At 36.6% G+C, this 26,749-nt stretch overlaps 2 protein-coding genes across 4 annotated transcripts in view; one reads left to right on the top strand and one right to left on the bottom strand.

Annotated features, from left to right (window-relative positions):
- Positions 1-512: 512 nt before the first annotated feature.
- LOC122575199 (acetylcholine receptor subunit beta-like 1) lies at positions 513-13,451 on the top strand. The gene is made up of 5 exons (XM_043743832.1): positions 513-933; positions 1,036-1,172; positions 1,446-1,600; positions 1,736-2,780; positions 2,901-13,451. The coding sequence occupies exons 1-5, from the start codon at positions 876-878 to the stop codon at positions 3,063-3,065; spliced, it is 1,560 nt and encodes a 519-aa protein (XP_043599767.1). The 5' UTR covers positions 513-875; the 3' UTR covers positions 3,066-13,451.
- A 126-nt stretch (positions 13,452-13,577) lies between these two features.
- LOC122575198 (neuronal acetylcholine receptor subunit alpha-7-like) overlaps positions 13,578-26,749 on the bottom strand; it is a 162,938-nt gene continuing 149,766 nt past the window's right edge. For 2 of the 3 annotated variants that reach the window (XM_043743829.1, XM_043743831.1), the window contains exons 8-12: positions 26,436-26,522; positions 24,872-24,981; positions 24,229-24,370; positions 23,232-23,629; positions 13,578-21,526 (exon numbers count right to left, since the gene is read on the bottom strand). In XM_043743829.1, the coding sequence (XP_043599764.1) occupies positions 21,359-21,526; positions 23,232-23,629; positions 24,229-24,370; positions 24,872-24,981; positions 26,436-26,522 (905 nt within the window). In that variant the 3' untranslated portion in view covers positions 13,578-21,358. The remainder of the gene's footprint in view (positions 21,527-23,231; positions 23,630-24,228; positions 24,371-24,871; positions 24,982-26,435; positions 26,523-26,749) is intronic. The other variant, XM_043743830.1, reaches the window with a different exon arrangement.

Raw genomic sequence — 26,749 nt, 5'->3', positions numbered from 1 at the left:
GATGGAATCGAAAACAACGCTTGTGTAATATCTGCATTTTTAAATTAATAAATATATAAGTATATTGTATCTTATTAAAAATTCCAGTAACTTTGTGTGCATTGATTTGTTGTACATACTGGAAATGCAACTAAGCAACCGATACTTGTTAAAAGTTTCCAATGTATAATTTTCATCCATAATCGATGCGAGTCCGATAAAATAAACCTAGCACGAACCAAAGCAGATACATTTTTTAATTTAGCACTAAATCACGGAAAATTGTTTACGATCATCTTTCTCGCTATCTCGAAACCCTTCAGGATCGAAAAGTGATCAGCCTTTGCGTCTTTGGAAAGTCAATTTTGAGCCGAATCAAAGTTCAAAGCGATTAAAAAAGAAAGAATTGAAACAGCAAAAAATCCTTTAATCTCGCGAATATTCCACCCTCACGCCAATGGCCCAACTTGTCCAGAATCCCTCGATAAAGTAGAACCGACTCCGCGCAGCGAGCATCTAGACTGCGCATCTGTGAAGCGTATCGCTTGTGAACAACCCTGCCCATCAACCCCTAAACTCTGAGCGTGTCGCACCCCAGTCGCACGTTCCAAGTCCAAACATCCACTTACTCCGGTGTGACGCCACTTTTTCGTCGATCGTGTGGAGGAAACATCGAATTGGAAGAGAAGAAACCAAGTTCGGGCGTGGAAACCAGCGGTGTGAAAGGGTTGTTGATTAATTTCGCAAGCATGGAAGAGGGTAGGCGGCAGTGGATCGGAAGGCAAGAGAGGAAATGCACTTATTGGCCAGCGTCTGCGTACTCATATTGATCTGTGGCGGTGGCTGTGGAGTGTCTACGGGTGTCTACGGGTGGGACATCTGAAACTTGTCCAAAAATGTATTTTTGTTTGCGGCTCGCGCGTTTTCTCCTCATCTCTGCTGTTTTCTGCGTTGGTAAGCGGTCATAAGTTCGGCAACGTGATCAGTTTTATTATTCTTTTTGAGCTGTTTCTTGGGTATCGAGTTTGGGGTGTTGATCGTCGAATTGTTCCTCAGGTCTCTGCTCCGAAGATGAGGAAAGGTTGGTGCGAGATCTGTTCAGAGGGTATAACAAACTCATCAGACCCGTGCAGAACATGACGGAGAAGGTGCACGTGAATTTTGGCCTTGCTTTCGTGCAACTGATCAACGTGGTGAGAATCTTTGATACTCGAATATTTTAAAGATAAAATTTACTGTAAGTGAAGGTGCTTGTGACAGGCAGTATGAGTGTCGATTTAAACTATTCTGTAAAACTTCTCAGTAATTTTTTGTGAGCACCAATATCATTACTTATGACATAATGTACGTCACGAGTCATGTAAATATTATCTATGGGTTTTAATTAGTTTATAGAATTATTCATTATATAGAAAAGAATTAATATCAGTTCTAAAATAGGAACAAGAATGTGAGTCATTTTTCAGAACGAGAAAAACCAAATTATGAAATCGAACGTATGGTTGAGATTTATTTGGACGGATTATCAATTACAATGGGACGAAGCAGACTACGGTGGAATTGGAGTTCTCAGGTTACCACCTGACAAAGTATGGAAACCGGATATTGTACTGTTTAATAAGTACGTAACCTTCCAAATTTTGTACTTTTGTATTTATATATCGCTACAGTATCATAATCCGTGTATCATACGCACAAATTTCACTTTAAAAAGACTCCCTAATTCCAAAGAACCATCAACTTTTCCAATTTCCAGCGCCGATGGCAACTACGAGGTGCGCTACAAAAGCAACGTTCTGATCTATCCAAATGGTGACGTTCTCTGGGTTCCACCAGCGATCTACCAGAGTTCCTGCACTATCGATGTAACTTATTTTCCTTTCGATCAGCAAACATGCATCATGAAATTTGGATCGTGGACTTTCAACGGCGACCAAGTCTCTCTAGCCTTGTACAACAATAAAAATTTCGTCGACTTGTCCGATTACTGGAAGAGCGGGACTTGGGATATCATCAACGTTCCAGCTTACCTAAACACTTACAAGGGCGATTTTCCAACGGAGACAGACATCACTTTTTATATCATCATCAGACGCAAAACTTTATTTTACACGGTGAACTTGATTCTTCCAACGGTTCTTATCTCTTTTCTTTGCGTGCTGGTATTCTACCTTCCAGCAGAGGCTGGTGAGAAAGTGACGCTAGGGATCAGTATTTTGCTCTCGTTGGTCGTTTTTCTATTATTAGTCAGCAAGATTCTGCCTCCGACGTCTCTGGTGCTTCCACTGATCGCCAAGTATCTTTTGTTTACTTTTATCATGAACACGGTCAGTATTCTCGTCACCGTGATCATCATCAACTGGAACTTCCGTGGACCGCGGACGCACAGAATGCCACAGCTAATCAGAAAAATATTCTTAAAATATTTGCCAACGATATTACTGATGAGGAGACCGAAGAAAACTCGTCTAAGGTGGATGATGGAGATTCCGAACGTGACGTTACCAACTTCTACCTATTCAGGAAGCCCGACAGAGTTGCCGAAACATTTGCCAGCCTCGTTGACCAAATCGAAGATGGAAGTGATGGAATTATCCGATCTTCATCATCCGAACTGTAAGATCAATAGAAAGGTTCATCATACGACTAGCAGTTCTAGTGCCGCTGGTGGTGAGGGTTTGGCAGATAGAAGAGGATCCGAAAGCTCAGACTCTGTGTTGCTCAGTCCGGAAGCCAGCAAGGCAACGGAGGCTGTCGAATTTATCGCTGAACATTTAAGGAACGAAGATTTGTACATACAGGTGAGGAATCGCTCGATCGTTACGTTACAATCTTTTGGTTGTTACTTGTGGGCAAATGTAGTTGAACAGTGGAGCGTAAAAAACACGAGAATTTGTTGTTAATATGTACACGTGTTTCAGACGCGAGAAGATTGGAAGTACGTGGCGATGGTAATCGATCGACTGCAGCTTTACATTTTCTTCGTTGTGACGACCGCGGGTACCATTGGGATCTTGATGGACGCACCTCACATTTTTGAGTACGTGGACCAGGATCGTATCATAGAGATCTATCGTGGAAAGTAATTTCACGAAATCTAGTCGATTAAAGAAGGAATGGCGTGCCATTATCGCAATAATTTTCATTTTACTTCCGTCTTTCGTCATGTTCGATTCTCTCTTTTGTATACTTTACGAGTATCGTAGATCGAATCGAGCACTAAACGGAAAAGATTAATCTCGAAGCGTGGGCGAAGAATAGATATAGGAAATTTTAAAAACGTTGCTTGGATCGTTCTCACGTAGCAACTTAAAAGTTGCTCATAAAGTTATTTCCTCGTTTGCCAAAGTATAATATCGTTGATTTCTATTTATTTTATAGAAGAACAAAGGTACTTCATGAAAAGATCACGAATCGATGTTAATATTATGACAGTGGAAACAGGAACAACACTCTCATGGATCTTTTATAACGATCAATCCTTTCTTCATTTTATACCGAGGAACGACTATCGAGGTTTCAAATATTACACTCGTGAAACTATCAAGGAACGAAGCTCAACTGCACTCGTCATACAATTACATACATATATTTCATTCATAATACATCATATGCCAGATTTTGTTTCAATTTGTTTACTCCAAGCGTTGAATTCTGATTTTCTTCAAGTCTTATATTACTCGCCACTTGAAATTTATATTTTGTACGACACACGTTAGTTCGAAATATTTCGTTTATTCCTTATGTTAATCATTATTGCATCCACGATTATAATTGTCTTCCTTGAAAATCTTGGTCATGAGTATGCTGAAACGAGTGCGGAATAAATGTAAATTGCGAATCTAATATTAAAATTAATATCCCATTGACCGTGCATCCTAGATGAGTAATTGGTTAATCGGGATTAAGAATAAGCATAGAGCGTAGACATCAAATAATTTTGATATTAATCGTGCGAATTACCGTTGCCATTATTATAATCTAGCAGGACTCGTGTTTGATGATTCATCGCGACGCAGAACATCGAAGGGCCGTGACAACGTTTACCAATCAACAGATACATTTGATTTTTCTACTTAATATTTGAGAAAAAATGTCGTCCGCTGTATTCTCATCTAATTCATATTAATTATTAGTTCAAATTTTATTTGAATATCGCTGAAATTCAGAAACAGAATTTTGCAATTAGTCCGTCAGTTAATTAAATAATACATAATTATACATAATTTCCACATTGATACACGCTCCAGTTTTTGGCAAATTTTTCAATAGAATCACAAAGTTGTATTCTTCGATAGAGATTTCAACAGTTTGTAAAAAAAAAGAGAAAAAAAGAAAAACAACGACAAGGAAGGAGAAATTGGCTGGTCAGATTCGCTGACGTCACCGCGGAAGCGCACATTAAAAGCACAATGTCTCGGCCTTGCGTATTTAATCGTTATTAAAAAGGGGAGAAAAGTAAGAAATTATATCGTATATCATATACGAAGATATGATACCCACGCTACATGTATATTGTACAGAAAACTGTTAAAACGGTCATGTTTTCTCTAATAGAAAGTTTGTCTCATACACAAAGAGTGTTTATGGTTGCCCATTTAACGATCGTTGATTTTCTCATATGTATCGCCTACAGTTGTGCCTCGCGAATCATCCCAATTGTTATATATGATGTTACTGTATATAATACGTATACGATCTTCGATTTTTATTTCACTGATCTCCATTATTCAGCGTAACGAAACACGCATTTCAGTCTTATTAAGCCACGCACGATCAAAGCCGATTTCTTTCCAAATCGAAGTTATCATTTACATCGATCGATCGATGGAAAAACACTTCAAGGTAATTGCATGTCCTTTTGATAATTTTATACGTAACGGTGAAAGGAGAAAGGCGTATATCGGTTTCCAACCTCCTTTCACAAGGGTTGAACGACCTGGACTTTTATAAAATTTTAATATCTACAGCGAGGGTATAATCTGTGTGAAGGAAGGACGATCGATGGAAAAGGATTTTGAGGTTCAGGTCAAGCGTGAAAAGAATATTGCCCGCGTTTTAACAAAATTCATCGTTGAACGTTTGTGATTCGTTGTCCTCGATGCTTGTATGGAAACCTGATGTGTATGAGTACCTATTCCCAATTAGAGTAACGAGTTGATAGGGTGACACGTGTCTTCCTTGAACGAGATACAATAACTAGAATTTAGTCCCCCCAAGAATGAAGTAATTAGATGATGCTTATTGATTTCTATACATTTTACTTCCATATATTTTATAGCGTTGTTCACTCGAGAATGCGAAGGGTGATTGTGTAAAGAGAATCACAATGAGACGATTTTAATGAAAATTTTACGAACCACGTGAAATTGAAGATGCCAGTTTTAAATAGTCATCTGGTTATGGATGACTGTATTTGATAATTCTTGTATTTTGCTTGTGAATAACTTCTTACCTATTACAATTGTAAATCAAAGATTAAATAAGAATCGAATTTAGAAAGCTGTACAACTGGCACCTTCGATTAACCCTAGAATATTAATGCAACTGATTTTTGCGTCTTTTTTTCATAGCTTTTTATTTTTTAACATTTTCCAGGTTATAACTACTCGATGATAATCCGTTAAGTTTTGATAATTTAGCGACTATTGTGGATATACACGTATATAATTATTACAAGTAAAAATAAATGCGACCATTAAAAGAAGATGGAATGTATCTAGTGATGTCGGATATTCTGGGGTTAATGTCATTTTATGCATGTAGGAATATTTTAAAATTTATTGCGCTAACATAATGTTATTGTTTGTACGTTTGTATCTTGGATTTAATGTTTTTAAACTTTTTTATCTTGCGATACTATTGAAATACGTAACTTTTGTTAATGTATATTAATATAGCGAATTCTCGTTAGATCAAGACGATTTTAATCGAAATAAATATTCGTTTAATAAATCGAAATTAAACGAAGAGAATTTTTTTAATGACAGTTAACACCATAAGAGAACTATAAGTTGTGGATTCTCTCATTGGTTCTCACGTGCAGCAATTCGAAACTTGTTCCACCTGAACTGTACATCTAGTTATCGTTAAAATTGAATAAGTCGAATTATTTTATCAGCGTTACAACAATCAAATGAACGTATTGGAATTTATCGCACAAAAAGAAACGTAATTAGAGCTAATTAATAAACACCTGAACAAACTTTTCATTCATTTCCTTCCATTTCAAATACACGCAAACTTGACAAATGTTGCATCATTAATTTCAAACATAACTGATATTTCTGTCATTCGATATTTAACCGATATCAACTGATATTTGAACGAAACTTGTCTCTCCTTTTTAGATAATATGTATCTTAAATTATCATAAAATCACAGAAGCACTATTTCGAATTAAGGAATAAATTAATTAAACGTTAATAACGATTTTTAGATTCTAAAACGTTCTTATGAAATTTTTAGATTGTAATATTAAACATTGCCAAACCGCTTGATAAAAACGAACGTTGAAAGAATTTCAAAAATTTCAAAGAAAGAAGAAAATGATCGCGAGTTAACGTACAATCATCGTGAAAGTAGCAAAGAGAATCTTTATGAAATAGTTTTCGATACAAGGAGTTTGAAGATGAGCGTCCGAAGATGGGAAATCGTTAAAACTTAAGTGACGAAACACAGTTTGAATCTCTTATCTACTAGAGAAGATGATCGTACTAGCGAATGTACATTAGTCTATCTTTATGTATTACGTATAAATATATAAAGAAAAAGGTAAGAATACGAAACGGATTGTTGAGCCGAAAAATTTTGTACCTTATTATGCACGAGAAACACCGCGAATATGTTGATTCGAAACATTGGGTTTTCATTACTAGACATAATATTAAGATAGGTTCATAGGTAATTCTTTTTACAATGAAATAAAAATTATTAAATGAATCGAGAATACCTTCTTTCTAAATCAAAATGCGTTGCACCTAATAGTGATGTAAATAAGAATGACTGATGGAGAATGTAAGAAGGAAGTAAATGAAAGACGTCTATATTCATTTCATTTATTTCAACAATTTCATAATAACGTAATAATGTTAATAATATTACAATGCGGCGATTATGTGCTCACCAGTTAACAGGGATTTTCATATCGATCAACGTTTCTGCCTCGAAAAAGAGCCCAGCGTAGAAATATAACAAATTTTTTTATTAGTACTATTGTTATTATTATTATTACTCTTATTATTATTAGTATTAATATCATTCATTATTATTATTATTAATATTATTATTAATATTATTATTATCTTACTTAACGTTCTTCAATATGAATTTACTATTATCAGGCCAGGCTGTTGTCGAGGCATAATTAAAAGTCAAGTGAGATCGAGGGTGAGTCAGTTCAATTGCATCGTCCCACCAGGGTCTACGGAAAAGGGAGTATCGTTTTCATCTTTTCTCTCTCTCTCTCTCTCTCTCTCTCTCTCCTTTTTTAAATATTTTGTTTTCTTTTTTCCTCCTATATAATATATTTGCACGGGTAACGCAAATTTTATTTCTCATTTATTTCTTGTTTACTCTCTCTCTCTTTCTCTCCTCCCCCCTCTTTCTCACCCTCTCATATTCTCTCATTCTCTCTCTCTCATATATTCTCTGTTTTTTTTCTATTTCTCTTTCTCTCCCCCTTTCTCACCAACTTTCTCACTCGCTCACGCATTCACAGGCTCGAAATATTATTTCTGTGTTATCCTTCGTTAGACTCGCACGAACTTTTTTCTTTTTTTTCTATTAATCTCGTAACGACTTCGACGACTGGTGTAACGGTGGACAATAAAGAGACGATCCTTCGTTAAAATATATTATCAGGGAAGAAAAGGGCGTAGGTAGAGAAGAAATAGATCTCGTGCATTCATATCTCAACGATCTGTGTCGCTGTTTTGTCAACGGCAAGCTTTTTACACACCGGTCTTACTTGAATCGTTTCTTTTCTTATATTCGGTTCGATTTTAAATTCTGATTAAGATCAATCATCCCCAGCTACGGTCCTTTATCATATTTTTCTTTTCATTTCGCTTTTGGCTTCGTTAAGTTCGATAGATTGTTCTGAGATAATTAGATATTTAGTTTTTTTTCTGTTAGTTTAGAGAGAAAATGACCTCGATAAAAATTCGAGCCTAACTTCTAGTAGACTATCTTTTGAATCACCCCTATAATTTACTGTTCGAAGTTACTACATTCTCTATTGATTACAGGCTAGCGTTTAATATTCAGTTACTCGATTATTGATTGATTTAGTTTAGCTTTTATTTAGTTCCTCTCGTGTGTCTCCTCCTGTATATTACGAATATTTGGCGTTTAGCATTCAAGTATCTTTTTAAATATGCGTAGAGATTATATTTTTTAATAGTACACGTTTAATTCTTCCTTTTTTTTGTATTTTCTCCTTTTTCTTTTTTGAATTTAGAACTTGTTCATCCTTGTTTTTTATATCTTCCTTTTTTTCGCTTTCTCCTCCTTTCTTTCTTTCGTTTCCTAGTATTTGTCTTCAAGCATGAACCGTATCGGCTTGTGGCTTTTTTTGTTTGTGATTTCTTCTTTCCATTCCTTCGACTCGGTTGTCGACTACTGATCGCTTAAAGAAGGAAAACAGAGGAGATTTTACAAACGGTGAATCGTTTTGTAGTGAGAGAGTGTGAGAATTTTTTTGAGCCGACTATTGTTGTTCTTCGTAATGAAGGGAACGAGAATTACCTATTCGAAAATTAATTCGAAAGTTGACTTTTAACCCTTTGTCGTCCACGTTGCTTCTTACGGCCGTACTACAAACGTCCCTTTCTAAAAATTCATTTTAAATTCAGTTGGCTGTGACGCATTTTCTTTAAGTTTATTTATTTTCTTTTATATATTATTATTATTATTTTTAATTTCCTTCTTTCTTTGTCCGTTATATCGAGAGTACCGCTCAGCGGCTCCTCGCACACGGAAAATCACGACAGATTGCAAAAATTTCAGTCGAACTCTTGAACGCAGTAAAAATATGTTGATTATTGATTTTTTCCTAACAATGATACATATTCGTGAACGTTTTGAGCGTTTATCTTGCTAGTCAAATTTCCAACGAAATAATTCAGGAAGATACATAAATTCGATGGTAACTTTAAGACCGTTCGAAAGGACATTCGAGCAATCATTGAACTTTCCACAAATTAAGAAATTGTACGACAATTTTTCGACTCGATAATAACGTGAAAAATATCTTTGTATCCATAACATTTCTTCTTTCGATAGATATTATTATCAGAACTGAATTGAATAAAAATCGCGAGTGAATTCAATATTTCTACCCTTTTACAAAAATAGAAAAAAATAACAGGTATATTTCAATATCAGTTACTCAAAAATCCTTCGAATCATTCGTAGCACATTCCATAATTACACGACTCACGTACAAAAGGATGCCCCATATCGAAACTCCATCGCTAAATCCGTTAATCGTTTTACAACGAATCTCTGAAACAGTCTCGATCTAGTCTATACAAATCCCTCCGACTTCAGTCGCCAATGCGAACAATTTCTCTCTTTCGTGAAATACTCTCGATTCTCTCTCTCTCTCTCTCTCTCTCACACACACACACACACATTCTTTCTCTCTCTCGCTCTCTCTCTCTTGCGCGCGCGCTAATTAAGCGTCTGCTGGGTTCGACAGGCGCGATAAATTACGTGCTAAAGATAGCTAAAAATTTGGCACTTGAACATTGCGTGTCCGCGCTAATCGTTTATCCTAATTCTGAATAATACACACTGCCATGAAGAAAGTCCGCGGCAGTGAATCGCGAGAAAAGAAACTCCGCCACTCCACGCATTTCACACTCCATCAGCAACATAATCGTCGTCGATCTTTTTACCTCTTCTGTGATAACGTTGCTTCGATGGAGGTCAATTAACTTGTTGCCTTATACGTAGACCGTGAATATTTATGCTAATTCATTTTACGAACCCATGTAAAATAGTTGAACGTGAAAGAAAACTGTTTCGCCTTTTAAATGTTTTAACAATTACTTCGTCTTGGACATGATGAGTTCTATACGAATTTCAAATCTAATGGTAAGTTCTTAGTCAGTTTTCTAATTACATCTTTGAAAGTAAAAATTCTTCAAGCTCACGTCAAACGTATAGACTTTTATCGTCTACTATTTCACGTGAGAATACGTGTTAAGTGGTAAAGCACGAAGTTAATCGATTCCATTCAACAAGAGGATGTGGCCACGGGTTATGTGACGATTCTTCGATGTTTCTTCGTGTTTAAAATACGTGCGGAATAACAGATATCTTATGCGCGTTGAGAATATCACGTCTCGACCTCGTTCGCGGTTCATATCGTCGACGGAAGAAGAAATCGAGCAGAAAGTAGAGAAGAAAGCAGCGGGACGATGAACGTCCTTAATGTTTTCTTCCTCAAACGACGTCGAGCATAGGAAGGTCCGTGAAAAATCGGCACAGATTATCGTTTCGCTGACAATGAGTGTAACAATGGGGACTGACTCGCGAGCAACAATTTCAACTTTTCTAGCTTTTACCTCCGCGTCTCTTTCCGCCGATTTTATTCTTTACACGCTACCTTTTGCCGTAGTTTTAATTCAATCTCTTCATAATACGTATCTAAAGAGAATATATGTACGTATATGCGTTACATATATATATATAATATATATATACATATGTATACATTGATACGTATACACGAATTTCAGCCGAAATGGCGAGATGGGGCGAAAAACCGATTTTTTTATTAGATTTCATCTACCTGCGTGGCTTTTAGTAAGTTTTGACAAGAAAAATTTATTCGTTTGATAGTATAAGTTTTGTTCCAAATCTAAAATAATTTTCGAGTTTGAAATGTACCGACCGTTTTGCTATTGATTGATCAGAACTTTAGTAAAAACAGAATATGTTTTGTGTATTTTCTTCAAGTTATATCCGTACTGTATTTATTGCTCAGTTTATTGCTCGTCACGTGTTTGTCTTAAGCTTACAGAATATTTGTAACAGAAATCAAACTGTCATTAAATTAATATAACTCGTTTTTGTGCAAAAAAAAGCAGGTGTCGAGTAAACAACTTGATTTGACCAATAACTTAAGCATTGATTTTATGTTAGAATCAGATAGATAGATAAATAGAATCAGAAAGAGAATTGCACAAGTTTAGAAATAACGGGACTTTATATTTACAGAAGAAAGTACAAGTATGTATGAAAAGTTGCTTGCGAGTTACAGTAAATTGTAAAGAATAGTTTTTGTATTTTAATGCAACGTAACGAAACGTTTTCTTCCGAGGAACGAAAAATCTTTTTTCGATAAATACTTCGCTTAACTACATTCCAAGTTGAATACAACGTTCGTCCTAGAAATGAGAAAACCGCAGACTATGTTATACATTTTCTCTCCTCGTTTTCATAATTATTACGTTTTCTATGCGAATTACGTCAACCTTGTTCTTCGTTTATACTTCATTTCGGCTGACCTGCTGTATACTTTATGCGTATAAAGAGCGATCTAGTAAAATGGGACAAAGGGTCGTCGATCTTTCGAGTGTCTTCGTGCAACGCGCGATAAACGTCGGAAAAAATTTGTTTACTAATTACAAAGCGTAATATACACACTTCTCTTCGCTGAAACATTTCGTAACGTTTTCTCCAACTTTACTCGAGCGCTCGTAATTTCTAAGCGTTTCTACCTATCTTCCAGCGTTTCGAGATCTACAATAATAAAGCGCATTTCACAATTTATGTTACAAGAAAAATTTTCTCGCGCTTCGTTCGCGTCTCGCTGAAAATTTCATTAACAGCTCGATAAAGTCTGATTCTTCGCCTTCTTCTTCCTTTCACGTTTCTTTCTCGTGTTCAACTTTTTATTTTTCCTTATTCCCAGTATCCACTACAAAAACGAATCACACGACGAACGCGAGCATCTCTTAAACTTGACAAATACAATTTTGATTCTCCATCGATCACAGTACTTTCACAGTTTCGTGCTTGAAGACAAGGAACGCGACGCAATCGCTACTTTTCCGTGAGAGAAACGTTCCCTACTAAGTTCCCTTAATTAAATATCAATCAGCCGATCAATAAAACCCTGGACTCCGTATAATCGTTCAAGGGGACTTGCGTTTCTTCGAACAGTTAATCAGAGAAGCGTTCGTTCAGCAAATATACATATATCACCAGAGCTTTTTAAGACGAGGAACGACGGGTGAACGTCAGTAGTAGAAAAAAAAAAAAAATAGAGAAAGGAGGGGAAAGAATATAGAAAAGAAATTCGTCTGGTGTGTTTTTGCGTCTTCATTTTCCCGTGTGTCTTGTAACTACTTGTTTGGAGACTAACTGCGGAAGACTTTGACGTGCTATAAGTATAATAGACCTTACACGTTAAAATTACGTCAGGCTACAGTCGTTTTTTATTTTTTTCTCTTTTTATCTTGGCTATGTAAATCGGTGTTATACCGTTCGCAACGATTAAGATCGATTTAATTTCACCTAGAAACAGTTATCGATATCTCGCGTAGTGTTAGTAGAGGTAGTATATCATACATCGAGAGAGAAGAAAAATGTTCGTTTTTCTCAATAAACGTCTCAACAATTTTCGTCGTTCGCTTTTAAGTTCCGAGGGGATTGTCTTTGTGACACTTAAACGACACGGTGTCTCGGTGAGCAATCTTATTTGTTTTATTTCTAACCGGTTAGCTTAATAAGTTCCTTAAAATGCTTGGATTGAATTACGAGTCGAGTAAAAGACTACAAAGTGTAGGAGAAAGTTTCGAAGACCTGACATGGTCGATGAATCTTGCTTTCTTCCGATTTTTATTTCCTTTATTTCTTTGTTTGTTTTTTTTTCTCTTTTTTTATTTTCCATGATGGATTCTACGTCGTAGGACGATCGAAAGGGGCTACTTGTCGACGATCTTGCGTTCGATGTCTGACGTTTCAAGCGTTGAAGGTAATCGAACCATTGTTCAGCAGAGAGCGTTTCTTTCAGACAATGAGTTAGTCTTTCGAGGATATTTTTCGAGTTAAGGCAACGTTGACGGAGGAATGTATTTGACTTTTACAGGAAGCTCGCACGAAGCTGACATTTCCCTCTTTAATCCCAAAGTAATCCATAAATCGATTCTTTTTACATGAAATTTAAAGTTCGCATCATCCAGAATAATTCGATAGAACTATATTGAAAAATAAAATTTCATCTCGAAACTGCACAGGATTTTATCGAAAATTTAATCATTCGTATACTTTGTTATTTGAACAGCCAGTACAAAATCGCGTATGATTAAGAATTTCATCGACACATTAGCCCCTTTCTAAATTTAATCGTTTCATAATCGATTGTACGTTCTCGATCTCGTTCCTATTTCGAGATATTTCTTTCTTTCTTTCTTTTTTAACAGTATCGTTCACATTTACTCGAATAGAACACTCGAAAAATCGTACGCCATATCGATGTCCAAATACATTTTAATCGTATCACCCTGTACATATGCGCTACTACGATCCTAATAGCGTACCAACCTTTATGATGCATTTTTTTATTTTCTTTAAATTTCTTATTAACCATATAATATTTCCCTTTTTTTTTTCTTTATTCGTTATTGGAAACGATTCTTCATAGAAGTCGCCTTAGTCATAGATTAATAACGTCGTAGAAAGAAAAATGCACACAGGCGGAGAATTAATAATTAGTACGTTACCGTTACGCTATTATTTATTTATTATAATTATTATTGTTATCAGTATTAATATCATTAGTACTAATGTTATTATTAATATTATCATTGTTTCTCTCCTTCTTCGTGATTTTACCGTTATTATTAATTTTAATTATCATAAGATTAATAGTTTATAATGATAACCCCGCGCGTGACAAGCTGAGTTTAATACATATATGTATTCTTGTTTTTTTTCTTTATCAAAGGCGCAAGTTGCGTTATTTCTCTGTAAATTCCGCTTCTTCGTTTCGTCCGTTTTCCTCTTTTAAGCCTTTCCCTTGCTTATTTCCGCTTACTTTTCCGTCTTTTCTCCTCTATTTATTTTTAAACAAAAATCTTATTATGTCCCGATGGTAGGCTGCTACTTTTAGACGTTCGATGGCGTCATTGTTTTAAAAATCACGTTTCAAATATAATACAACTATGCCAAATATTCTATTCCGTGTAAATCGTCCAAGGTATGCTTATTAACTTTTCTTGAAAGGAAAATTCGATCGCTCCATGAAAAAGCTGACGTCTCGCTCTACGAGAAAACTTTTGAGGAATAATTTCTATCGAAAAACTCAGCAAAGAGAAATTTCCTTGTAAAGGGGATCGAGAATAAACTGGAAGAAAAGTTTTGTTCTAATTCGGAAGTTTCGCTCAAAGAAAACTTGCAACCGTTGCCCGTAACCGAACTGCTAGGCAAAGATAAAAGAAAATATTACTTCGAACGGAGAAATGCTCGTCAGAAATTCAAACGATGATCGAGCCTTTAGATCGGATTCTATTTCGCTTTGAAAGCGATTTTTCAAAAAGCACGACGAACCTCTGTTTTATAGCCGTGATATCGTTCGATCACGCACAAGAAAGCGTACTTTCGTCTCACTGTCATGCGACGTTTGCTGCGTGATATATTCTTATCTTTCGAAAAGAAGCTCTCGCGTCTCGTTTTCTTTCACAGAGTTCAAGAAGGTGGAAATATTTCTGCAGCACGTGCAATTAAAATCACCCTATCGTATCAGCGTAATCATCGATACGATTGTTACAAAAAGAGAAAAAGAACGAACGGGTCGTCACAGTCCGCTTGAATTTAAATATCATTTTTCTCTTTCCTATTTTTATCGTTTATTTTCTTCCCTCGTCGATTCGATTAGTTCAATTATAGATTAATATCGATACTCTATGCTTTTCTCATCGATACATGTTACGTAGTACGTAAATACAACGTGTAACGTTTATTTCCCTCGAAACGAAACGATCAAACGAAAAGATCCCCGAAACGTGAAAGAGAACACTCCCTTTTCCCGGTGTCTGCGCGTTTATTTATTTCTACTACTGTTTCATCCTCTTCTTGTAATTTACGAATTAGTGTTTCCATTTCTTCCGTTTTAGTTTTTACGAACGTCTCGACAATTTTTCTACCGTTTTGTCTAATTAATCTCTAAGACCCTGAATCTCGTGAACAGCTTAAATGCTTGAACGTTGAGCGTGATAGTTGAAAGTAGTACACTCGAACATTAATTATTCTCACTAAGCGGCCGGCTTACGACAACTCGTAAACACTGGAACCGCGCTGGATAAAAACAATAAATGAGCATTCGTGAGCAACGAATTTAGTTTATACTTTTCTTCGTTATTCTTCATCCTCGCCTTTTATTTTCCTCGTTTAACATTTATATCTTTAAATCGTTATTATTTTTTTTTTGTTCAGTGAGCAACTTGTTTCGAATTCCAACTTGACTTCGATATGTGAGAACAAGTAAATTTTTTCACAGAACGAGTATATAATTTCTTAATTATCGAACAGCTTATCGCCTTTATTTTTTATTTTATTTTATTTCTCTTCGCTAGAACGTTGGAACTTCTTCTTTTAAATACGGGCTGCTATCTCCTTCTTTCACTGCAATTCTATGCATTATTTTCTCCCTTCTCTTGAAACAACAAGTCACTCGTTGAATAATCCAACTGAGATTTCGTAGCACGCGAAAAATTCGGCGTGTGCGTTTTACGATTATATTCCCGAATAGTTTTATTATTATGGTTATTTTTTTTCACGCTCGCATAAGAACTAATCAATAACAAGTAATATCAATAGGCTGGATGTTAATTCTCCGTTAACAATCAGTGTTTGCTCGCTTAACGTTAACGCGTTTAAATACGATTAAAATGGGAGCGTCGTTCAACGCCGCCGTCGCGACATGCAACGAATCTGAGCCGTTCGCAGGCCAATTTCATTAATTTATCGAACACATATCGTGCACCTAATTGCTTCATTTGCAACCGGTTTTTATGAGACACTTTACAGCAGGCTATAAACGGTGTACATCCACGCATAAACCGATATTAACTCTCGTGAAACGAATTATAATTATAATTGTAGAACGTATAATGCTCTTCCTTCCTTCACAGTTTGTCAATAGCAGCTTCAATCACATTACACCATGGAAATTGTCCCGTTAATAAAAATTTCGATAGACATCGTTATCTGCTGTAATTATATAACAATAGTATACTAACTCTGATTTTGCTTATTGCATATTCGCGTACTTTATGATACTTTTACATGGTATAACAGAAGCTATAGGAATAAGCCTGTCATATTTCGAAGCATAGTTTAATGTTATCTACTTCTGGAAGCTCTTACATCTTGCGAATCAAATAATCCAAAAATCAATAGTGTTACATTCATTGCAGGGATTTCTTGAAAGTTGCTTGAAAATTCAAATTGGCTACCGAAGGGCTCGAATCGGTCGCGCTTTAACAATAAATCGTCGCCATGCGACTCTTTCCACCAACTTGAACTACAGCAAACGTGTTTGCGGAAAAGAACCAAGAACTAACAACCACGGAGAATCGTTTCGTTTCGCGATTGGCTATTCTTGATTTTGCAGCTGTCGCTGGGAAGAAGGGAACACGTTCAAAAAAGATTTCATCGCGAAACGAAGTCGTTGAAACCGTGACATTTAAACGCATAATTCATCGTATTAATGTTATTACGTTTCCTTGTTTCTTTTTTTTTTATTTCGTTTCATTTTTTATTTGACTCGACACTGTGACATGCCGAACTATCTTCGTTAATATCTTTTCCGCGATTATTTTGCTTCCCTAATGACACTCACTTGAGATAACCGTATTTTTTTAAATATTTTTTTTTGTCTTCCCTACTTAGTACTGTATTCTAACAAAACCTTCCGGCGCGAACCATTAAGTGCTTTAAATTTAATTCATAAGTTTAATTAGTTAGCTGATTTAAAGATCGAGAATGGTTATTCCACCAATCGAGGCATTATCGATTATAGTTTATATCCTCTACGTACTATTATTTTTTTTTTCATTTTAAATCGTTCCTTTAACATCGTTAACAACGTTTTTTTTTTAATTATTATTTTGTAACCATTATAATAGTATTTAAAAGATAACGTGATTGGTTGTCGCGTCAATGCCAATGGCCAAAACGTGCTATAGTTTTTTTTCGTTTTTTTCTTGTTTTCGTTTTATTATATGTTTAACAAAACCCGCCTGCGAGACTATCCGTTAACGAGATTCCGATGTTTCTTTTTTTCTACTTGCGTTGACAAGCTTCTTCGTCTAAGTTAGTTGTCGAGTATTTCTCCAGTTTCTGTTTATTTAACACAGTCTACAAGATTGCGTTTGCTTATTTTTGTTTTTTAATTCTATTTTTTGCATTTTTGAGCGTTCGTTTTTTCAGTTTTATTCTTTCGCGAGAGGAATAAATTATTCGGCTCTAAGGGAGCTAAAGTTTGGTTCTGTAACGTGCTTCGTGCTCGTATTAAACACTGAGGAATGTTAGGATTAATTTCCTGCGTCTAAAGATATGCTTCTCGTATGCACTGTTTTTAATCGAGATGATCACTCGAAGTCGTGGAAATTTAGGTATATGCGCGGGTTAGTTAAATGTAGATAATGCGCTAATTGAACTTTTATCACATTGGAACAACGTCGATTTGTATAATTTCAGGAAATAATAAAACTAACTTTTAAACATTCATTACTTAATACATTTAGGAGAATTGTTTTTAAACATTTAAAATGAATTGCACGAAACACGAAATATTCAAATTGTTATTACATGAAACAAACTGTAACGAGGTCTTATTAAGCTGTAATAAATAAAAGAGTTTGTTACACATATAACAAAACTATGGCACCACGTTGTTCCAATGTAAGCTGATCCTGAAACGAGTCGAAGTGAAACAAAACCGTCCAGTTATCGAAATTAACGAAGTATGTACAGCATGAAATCTAACGTTGCTCGAAAAACACGGTGACTCTTATAGCTCGAAAAGGAAATGCTATTTCCCGGCGACGTCGATTCGTTCGAGCATCTACGAGTCTCGAGTCTGGTCACGAGTCAAAATAGTAAATGGAATATCGTATTAAATACTGAGCACTCTTATATATTGACTAAAATGTTTCCTGCTTCTAGACTCGTGGTCGACAGAAAATTCGACGAGACACTACCAGACGAACGACGATCGCGTGTAGTACACGTTACAATTTAACTACTACGATAGCTTCGATTCTGAAAATACGTCAAGCCTGGCGAAGTGATTTTGTTACCTTATCGTCGAAACAAATATTCACTATGAAACTAAACGAAGCGCGACGTTCGATAAAAAATTTCATTCAGCACGATGCAATTCCTAATTAATGCGAATATCAATGCAACGAGACTAATCGTTCTTGAAAACAATTTTTTCTTGTTTATTCGTAAATTTCGATACGCATTGAATAACAATTTTTCAACTCTTTTCATAACTATCGATCTCTCATAAGTTCTCGCAATATCCTTTTGTAAGAAAGGGATCCCATTTTGCAGCGACAAACAGCAAAAATCAATCGGAACTGCTGTGAGCCCGTTGACGGATAATCCGACGTGGGTACTTTCACAGACGAACTGCAAATGGTTTGGCCATTTAGGGCGAGTAGCGTGCGGTTGAATAGCAAGAGATTATTCAAGAATCAGACTTGTGCGATCGCTCGAGATCTTGATATTCAGTTTCGCGTACAGTCGAATAGCGTAGAATCGAGTCGGTTGCTGGTTCGAAGAACGAGGGGAAAGTACCCAGAACCGGACTGCGTTCGGGAATATTCGAAAGGAAGCTGCACGGTCGCTCGTCCATCGAGGATCTTCGAGATTCGCATCGTTCGAAGGCGACTCGACTTAAAAAAGTAAATATACACTAACAGCTTCGAGTTGCTTTGGAATCGCGTTGCGAATCTCGGATCCGATTGTGATAGGTAGACGCCTCGTTACCTAGATAGCGAACGTCGAGTTCGCCGGGAGTCACGCGAGAATCTCGAGGATGCGGAAGCCTGACTCCCTAGAACGTTAGATTGAAAAAGTTTTTGCTTGTGTACGCATGTCCGTCTTGTGTTAACGTAAGTGTGAGACATTTGTGGAGTGGGTGTGTAACGTGTGTGAAATTCAACGCAACGGAGTGCGTAGTGTCTATGTACGTGTTGGTGGTGTGTGAGAGAGAGTATGTACCGTGTGTGCGCTTGTACAAGCGTGTACAGAGGGACAACAACAAACGATGTCCGCCGATAGAAGGGAAAAAACGTGTGAAAATGAAGAAAGATGCTGCACTAAGTCAATCGTCACCATCGTCATCATTTCATCTGAAGTCATTCATATACCCGCGTCGTCACTCTTTCTCCCTCTCTCTCTCTCTCTCTCTTCCTTTCTCTCTCTCTCTCTTTCTCTCCCTCCCTCTCTCTCTCTTTCTTTCTTTCTCTCTCTCTCTCTTCCTCTCTCACTGTTTCCGCTTGCTTACGCCGGATTTCTCTTACGAGCTAACAAAGAACAGTATTTTATTTTTTTTCTTTTGTTTTAAACGCCGCGCTGTCGCACGCCATCTTATAATCGTAGTATAAATCCCCCGTTTTATTTAAGTTGTCGTCGATTTTACTTACTAGTGATACGGATAATAAAATTCACTGGCATTGTTTTGAAACATTTTGGCAGTTCATTGTGTGTAGTTATTATTTTTACTTATTATTCTCTTTTTTTTTGCTTTTTTTGTTGCTTTTTCAGTTTTTCAGAATATTAACGTGTGCGCTTTGCTCTTAATCGTGTGTTCTCTTTCGTCTGTTTCCATTCTGCTTTTTTATTCCTCTCTACCTTTTTCTCTCTTTTAAGCACAATAAAAGGAGCGGTGTACCCTTCTTCAGCTTCTCTCTCTTTTGTTTGTATATCTCTCTTTCCTCTCTCTCTCTCTTTTTCTCTCTCGTTTTTTATGAGATTCTTTGGCTGGTACGGTCGTACGAGAATCGAACGAAAAATCGTTTCGTAGTCGTGGACCGTACCGGACAACCCGATTTATTCTTTAACAAATTTAAACCCTTCGACGGTTCTCGGTGCTCATTGTTTCTATGTTCTGTCTCTTGCGTGTGTAAGCGTGTATATGTGCGTGTACGTGTATGCGTGTTCGTGTTTCACACGCGTGTACGCAGATTTATTTGCATCCCGTGCAACGATTACTGAAGCGTGTTTCAAAAACGAATGTTTTCATTAAAATTTTAGTCAAACTATTCGTCACGCCACATCAGCGAAATAGTTTTCAAAGAATAAAATACTTTCCACAACGTGGTTAAATAGATAGCAAGCTGTCTTACTCAAAAGCGACACTTTAAGATAACTTAACAATAAGAACAACAATGACAAAGATGTTTTTCTCCATTCTCGCTATCGCCAGAATGCAAGGAAAAGTAATATCCATGAAAACGGATAAAACGTAATATTTCCCAGCTACCAGATATTGGATTAAAATTAACACTGCGATTAATAAGAGAATTACAATTTCCAACATTCGAAAACTTAAATATATTCGTTTGACAAACCTGAAATTGGATGATCTTGATAGAAATTATGCAACGAAGAAAAAATATGAGGAAGATGTAACTACTTTCGCTTCACTAGTCAGTCCAGCGTCAGCATGTTGCATATATCCAATTTTCCGCAAAAAATTGCGTCAGCTCGACCCGAAAGGAACTCGAGGCTCGCGATCGTTCGCGTTCCATCTCTATCGCGGCACAACAAATGCCAGAGATGCACATACCTCGGCGTGGCCGGCATGTTTGTATGCGATCGTGTGTGCATGTAGGTGTGAGCGCGCGCGCGCGTGTCAGTGTTCCTTTAACGCGCCTATGTAGGCGCATTTTCAACGTGTCTCGCTAAGGCGTCCTTTTCGAATGAACTACATAAAGATATATATATGTATACATATACGTATCTCTTTTTATGTATACATATATATATATATATATATACGATATATATATATATATATCGTAAATAATACAGAGAGCCTAGTGTCCTTGTATCATTTTCTTCCTATGAACAGTGCGGATCACCCGAAGCGGGGCGTAACACATGACTCTGAGGCTCGACTTCCAATCAGCTGGACATCCAAGCATAGGAGAAACATCGTTGTAAACGTTGTTCGCGTAATCCTAGCATGGACCAGATCGTGGTAGTCATCATCGTCATTGTCGTCGTCGTCATCGTCGTCGTCGTCGTAGTCGTCATGTTCGCGTTCCTCGCCGTCCGCACCGATGCGCAACGCACGATCCTCGTCGACCGCCAACGTGTAGTTGGCTATCTGTACTTTTCTAAATCACGTGACGATGATGTGCGGCGCCGACAGTAGGACGGTGATGGTTGCGATGATGGTGAACAGAGTAAAAATGATTAGGCACATTCTGTCGATCACCATCGCCGCGAACTTCCAGTCGTTCGTCACCTTGGTGTTCATCTCCTCGTTCTTCAGCTGATCCGTGATTATCTGGAACAGGGAGCCGTGTATGATGTATGACGCTCGTTTTCAGGAAGTACGGTTTTCATGAAAGCGGTTGTGTTAGAGGAAATGGGATATTTGTCGTTGTAATGGATATGCTTTGCGATCCTTAGACAGGTTATGGGTCAGTGTGGCCGATTAATATTTTTTATTAAACAGATTAACAATCGGTATTTATTACTATCGCTTGGCGACTAGTTCCACTTATTAAATCAATCTAGATTTTCAATAATTAGTTTTAATGGTACTCGTTAAATCGATCTAAAAATTTTAATCGGTCAGTGCTCAACACGTGTATCTTTGTAGAGAGTAAATTAATATATACGAAACTGATAATAAATTATATAAAAATGAATTTGAGTGCAACATCATCGCTCGCTAAATAGAAGATGTTTATGTATGAATATTTTAAGAGACGAAGCTGCGATCTAAAACGAAAGTAAGTTATCAGTGCATCAACCCCTAAAGTCGTATCTTTCGTTCTTTACATTCGCGCGCGCGTCCCTTGAAACATTAATGTATAATTGAGAATCCCATGTGTACGTTTGAAATTACGTCGAGCGCATTTGCTGCTCTGTCGAATGCATTAATATAAATCACGATAATAAGCACCGGAAGTCCTAATTTATCCTTTAACAGATAGACTCCCTCTTGAACTGTGATCGCTCTGTGACTTCGAAACCCTCTTACTATCCTCTTCTGGGACCAATTTATTTACTCAGTGTATAATCAGCCCCATGTAAAATTGAAAATCCCATGATTATTATACGATAATCCCCATAATTGCGTGTATAATAATTACCAAGTTAAAAAATTAATTGCATGAAAGATTTTTTGAGCCAAATACTTCTGTCAAATGTCGACAATGGCCATTTTTTTTTAGAAATGCCATTTAATCTCTTTCTAACTCCAGGAAGGAAATGTACAATAGAATTCCCGAAACTGCTCAGAATACACAATGACCACGCAATTGTCTAAAATTGTCTCTGTCATGGAACCAGGACCGAACTTGAAGTATCCATCAAATATTCGGTTTATAATTATGAACACCGATAGATTTCGAGTGTTTGACTTTGTCGTGTCAGTTCTGAAACTCGAGAAATAGACAGGCTTTAATAATCCTGCACAAACAGTCATAGAACAGAGAATGGTTTCACGTTCGTCAGCGAACCTCGTTGGTACATGTTCCGGTATTATACTACATGCGAGTTTACACGAAAGTTTCTCCACTTATGGACAAATTAAAATGAGTGTACACTTGGTAATTAGCCGAAGCACCGTCGCGTATATTTCACAAGAACTCGCTAATTGTCATCCTCATTATTATTAATGGCCGACACTTCTTTCTATTGAAAATAAAACAGGAGCTCAAGTTTGTAAACGTTGAAGTAACTAAGTGTATATGCTCTATAAGAGAGGCTTCCTAATTCGTTTTAAATTCCGCTGTACTATGCGTTGTTACTTTTAAGCGTAAATAACTTGAGAAAAGAAATTGTTCTTGGAATAAATACTGTACTCAGCCTAAACATTTTTTATCAAAATTAAAAAACAAAAATATGAAATATAAATGGAACAAATAGATTCAGTATTTTTTTAAAGAAAAACATACGGTTAAAGAAATTCAACGTGAGAAAATACGAATGATGGAAACTGTTTCCGTTAACTCACAACGACGACTTCGTGAGAAACGTACCTTAATTTCTTTGAGGATCATAATGAGCTCGTTTCGGGCACAGAAACACGCGTTTTGAAGTATTGTTTCGACCTGGGGACCTGGCGTATCTGGCGGATGTGGATGATGATGCGGCGTGTGACCGATCTGAATCGCCCCCGGATAAGAGGAGTGTGCCAGTGGCGTTGAGTGTTGATGATGCGGAGTTGCAGCGTGGCTATGATGATGATGGGGCGTCGTGTGAATATGACTGTGCCCATGGCCCATCGTGTGATGGTGAGGGCCAGGGGTACTGTACACGTTATTCAGGAGATTATTATGAGATGCCAGAGCGTTGTCCTCGAGATCCAGGACATTCGCTAGGAGGGATTTGCTGCTCCTCTGACGAAGCTCCAGGTCACCGTGACTCTTGCCAGCACCTGTTTTGAGAAATAGTTATAGTAAGTGAAAGCAATAGTTGATTAGAGTTTTTATCGCATTCAGTCCATAATGAGACATAAAATGGGAGTAGGATACAAAGGGGAGACAAGAGTTGATCGATAAATACTATTTTATTTTAAATAAAGTATGAGAATTTTTTCGATTTCATACGTACACGAAAAACAAATAAATAATTTAGCAAGGAAATACTTGGAATGGCAATAGTATAGCGTATGTACATCGTTGGGAATCAGTTTTTGAAGAGGAATAATAGTTGTCTTTGAGAATCCTTTCGATTTTATAAGAACAGAAAATAAAAGAAAAGAAGCAACTTAGAACTACTCTAAAAAAGTAGTAACGTAGTATATGTACAACATAGCTACTAAAGGAGAGAAAAAAATGTAAAAGAAAGAAAAAATGGATTCTGGCAACGTTTTACTTTCTTGATAGTACTTGTATATCTTCAAGTATGGTTAAATAACCTAAAATAAGTCGGGTTCGAAGTGCTTTGTGCACAATTTAGTAGTATGTGACTGAGATCGGTGTTTATATGAAACGGAAAAACATTTATATAGATAATAGTAAATGTTGTCAGTACTTGTGTCGATGCTTTTTCGTGTCACTAAATTACCGGTGACTGGAGACGGTTTCTGAGACTTTTGTGCCTCCCTCTCTTCTTTATCACTAGGTCGTGACATACGAAGTATACAAGGCAGCCAATAAAGGAATACCACTTTTACCTGAAAGTTTGAAATATAAATAATATAATGATAAAATTATTATCGATGAAATACAAAATATGAAATAATCGGCTATTATTCTTATATGCTTTTAACATTTTTATCGAATTTTTAAACTTCCATATTGCTTCAATTCTAAAATTAGACATTGGCTTTGATACGTGAAATAATATTTAACAAATTAGCAGAAAATACTGTTCATGCGATTTTTATAACCCACAGGGTATAATAGACAATAAAACTCCTGTAAGATGGAAACTTAGTGTTACTCGAAGAAGTAAATCCAGTTAATAACTGAAGTGAACCTAAAACGTATTTGGAAGCACATGAACTCAGGTTAATTGAAGTCATATATGCGGTGAAATCAGAACTATATACTCTTTGTACATGCACAACAATACTTAAGTTTCCCGAAATATTCTCAATATGATGTTATAATCTTCAAAAGTTGAATAAGAGTTTCTTTATAATCCTAATTAATCTGATGAAAAACTTGCTTACCCATTCAGACATTTCATGAGTGTCAGAGTTCCGGTGATGATAATTTAAAATAAGAATGGTGCTGACTACACTGCTGGCCACCATAAACATAATACAGTTGAAGTATGTTCCTGTGAAAATATTAAACGTTTCAAGAAAGTATAACCAACGTGACAAACCGCCAAATTAAAACCGATCGTTCTACTGACCAACTCGGAAACCGCACATCATTATAAACAACATATCGAAATTGTGAATTAATTATAATTCCATCAGTCTCCATCGAAATATCAACCACAATTTCAAAATCCTCCCTTCAGCTATCCCCGATCAAGGTGTCAATGGATGTTTGTTGTCCCAGCTCCGCGTCTGACCTGTACGATCTGTTACTACTGTCAAGATACTACTACTGTCAGTAGAATAGTTCTGACGGCAATAGGGAATCGTCAGTCGAGGATAAAGGACTGTGCACAACAAGCCTCACTTGTATTACGATAAAGGCATTACGAACAGATGTACGTGTAACATGATCCAGATCTTTGTATAAACCTCGAGTACGATGGATCTTATGCGAACAGATTTAAAAAACACTAAAGAATATTCTCTGCGTTTTGGAGTACGTCATAAGAATATATCTCGACAGAAAATACGATTCGCTTTTTCCCGATCACAATTTTGGATTTTTTCCGAGGGAATATATCAAACTGCAAGCGGAGATGAAATATGGAAAAATGGTTTCTGAAAATAAATTTTGGTCTCATTATCAAAATATACCTGTTACTTCCCGATATTCTATCAAGCTTGTATTTCGGATTTAAATATTATATTTAAGAGTACAAATGGATTTTCGAACAACAAAGTTATTCGACGAGATCCATGAAAACAAAACGTTTGATCTCTCAATCTTCGAAACTTTTTAGTTTAAACTTAAATACAGTTTCATACATTTATCGCGCAATGATCCGATCCATTGAAACGTGTTCGGTTATCGATGCTGCGCTATAAATTATTTAGTGATGAAAAAGAATGTGATATTGTGTAAGAGAAAATACGTTTTCCAAAAAATAAGATGTTTGGATGATCGAGCGTTCGGATAACGAACAAAGAACGAGGGGATAATCGAGATTTCATTGTATTATATAATTCCAGCATGGGCTTCGACCCAAATTTCCAACGAAACTACGAAACCGAGTATGCACTAATTCATCTTTCAATACGCGGAACGTACACATGAACGTTAAATAGCGATAAAATTCCCTGGATCATCTCCAAAAACACCGAGGTGCCATAGAATCTTCCGAATTGTGTTTTTAGAAACGTTATCCATCTCGCTCTAGGCACGTTCCAATATTTGAAATCTTAGGTAAACTATAAATAAAAGATCAGCCAACTCGTGTCTTTATATTTATGAAACGCTCCATTGCCCCCTGAACGAATCGTTCAAAAAAGAAAAAAAAGAAAAGAAAAAAGAAAAGAGAAAAGAAGGAAAAACCTGATATTATCTCCACCACGGGAACGATTTTAAAGGTATCGAGTAGGTAAAAACGAAGTAGTAAAAAAAGGAGTCGGAAATTGACGGACTTACCCAGCAGAGGCACAGCGTCCGAAGTTGCTGGCATTGTCTCGGCCACCATATTCAAGAACACAGTGAGGGACAAGAGAATGGTTACCCCTGCAAAAGAGGTTCGTTCGAGCAATTAATTATCACTGTAAAGCAACTCGATAACCAAACCAGATTAATCCACAACAGGCTGAAAGGTAGGCAGTAGTTGATGCTCGAGGACTCAAAAGTATTACGAAGCAGGTTGTCCTGATCTTTCCTATCTTAAACTACACGGACTATGTGTTTCAAACTCCTGCGGCTTGGTTACTTATTATCTGTTGCATTCTATCATCGTT

This window comes from Bombus pyrosoma, linkage group LG14 (assembly GCF_014825855.1).
Source record: "Bombus pyrosoma isolate SC7728 linkage group LG14, ASM1482585v1, whole genome shotgun sequence".
NCBI classification, from domain to species: Eukaryota; Metazoa; Arthropoda; class Insecta; order Hymenoptera; family Apidae; genus Bombus; species Bombus pyrosoma.
The sequence above is the reverse complement of the archived record's forward strand: the minus strand, read 5'-3'. Positions and strand labels throughout refer to the sequence as shown.